The 1154-nt window shown below is 43.8% G+C and overlaps 2 protein-coding genes across 3 annotated transcripts in view; one reads left to right on the top strand and one right to left on the bottom strand.

The window, feature by feature from the left end:
• Positions 1–768, bottom strand: part of Ddx19b (DEAD-box helicase 19B) — a 61517-nt gene extending 60749 nt beyond the window's left edge. Inside the window, exon 1 of the mRNA XM_048792337.1 lies at positions 696–768. Coding sequence (XP_048648294.1) covers positions 696–704 — 9 coding nt within the window. The 5' untranslated portion in view covers positions 705–768. The remainder of the gene's footprint in view (positions 1–695) is intronic.
• The window catches only part of Aars1 (alanyl-tRNA synthetase 1), a 27018-nt gene that overhangs the window by 258 nt on the left and 25606 nt on the right, over positions 1–1154 (top strand). The window contains exon 1 of one of the 2 annotated variants that reach the window (XM_015496081.2): positions 1–182. This exon is cut by the window's left edge and continues 258 nt beyond it. The exons of the other annotated variant lie outside the window; for it this stretch is intronic. The gene's annotated coding sequence lies outside the window, so the exon portion shown is untranslated. The remainder of the gene's footprint in view (positions 183–1154) is intronic. 2 annotated transcript variants of the gene reach the window in all.

Below are 1154 nucleotides of genomic sequence, written 5' to 3'. Positions count from 1 at the left end.
CGTGGCCACGGGAAGCCGGGCCTGGGCTGGAGCGGGGCCCGAGTCCGGGCGGGAGCGCGAGAGCGGCCCTTGCCAGCCCCTTGGCGCGCTGGAGGTGGAGCCGTCTCGGGTGGAGTTGCTGAGGACCCAGGCCTTGCGAGGATCACGGTGGCCATCGAGTTCCCAATTTTAGTCTCCTAGCGGTGAGTGGGGGTTCAGAGAAGCGTGACCCGAATGGTCGGAGTCCTTCTGGGAGCTATTCCCTCAATTCCTCAACTAATAAAAAAATAAGTTAATTAATTAACGGAATAGTTGATACCAGCCCAGGCTTACCCGGAGAATCATGTTCTGCTATTACTCTTTCAGACAATCTGAGTTTCCTATTGTGCTTTAAAATATGCGAGTTTGTTGTCAAAGGATTGGTATAAATGATCATGAAATAGGCATTTAGCAACCAGTGTATTAGATACCGGGGATAAACTGTAATAGCCAAAAACAGCCCCGGTACCCACTGAGATGTAACTTACATCCCGATGAGAGACCGGTCTTAAACAGCCATCAAATGCATTTGGAAATTACGAAGGGAGACACTTGGGACTATGAGTCTAATGTCGGAAGCGAAGGCTTCCTTAAATAAGTTTCTTTGGAATTCAGATATCAAAATGGAAAATTTAACTAGGAAAAGGGAAAGAAGTAGGGGTGGGTAGGGAGCTTACCTGGCACATGGAGGGAGAGCTTGTTACAGGGTCCTGTGCCTGGAGCCACAGTGTGATTTAATCTAGCCAAGATCTTTATAGTTCCTGCTGGAAAGCGGAATTTGAAGTCCTGTCTTTGTGCTACCTCTGTATCCCATGTAGATTTTCTATTGAAAAAAAATGAATGAGTTGTAGTGAGACACAGCTTTTGATAGTCCCAGACTCCTTAGGGCTTATAGCCAACATATTAGATTATTTTGTACAACACTGTAATTATTTCTGTATATGATGGTCTCCCCATGAAGGACATATACTGTAGTTCCTCTTGATTCCCTGCACATGGTATGCATTCATTATGTTGAATGAGTAAGCAAAAATGGGAAATTCAAATGTCTTTTGGAATGTAATTGCTTATCTACCTCAAGTGGTCCATTTAAATAAAGAAATGGTGAACTTTTTTTTTTTTTTTTTTTTTTTTTT

This window comes from Marmota marmota, unplaced genomic scaffold (assembly GCF_001458135.2).
Source record: "Marmota marmota marmota unplaced genomic scaffold, marMar, whole genome shotgun sequence".
In the NCBI taxonomy this organism is placed as follows: domain Eukaryota; kingdom Metazoa; phylum Chordata; class Mammalia; order Rodentia; family Sciuridae; genus Marmota; species Marmota marmota.
The sequence above is the reverse complement of the archived record's forward strand: the minus strand, read 5'-3'. Positions and strand labels throughout refer to the sequence as shown.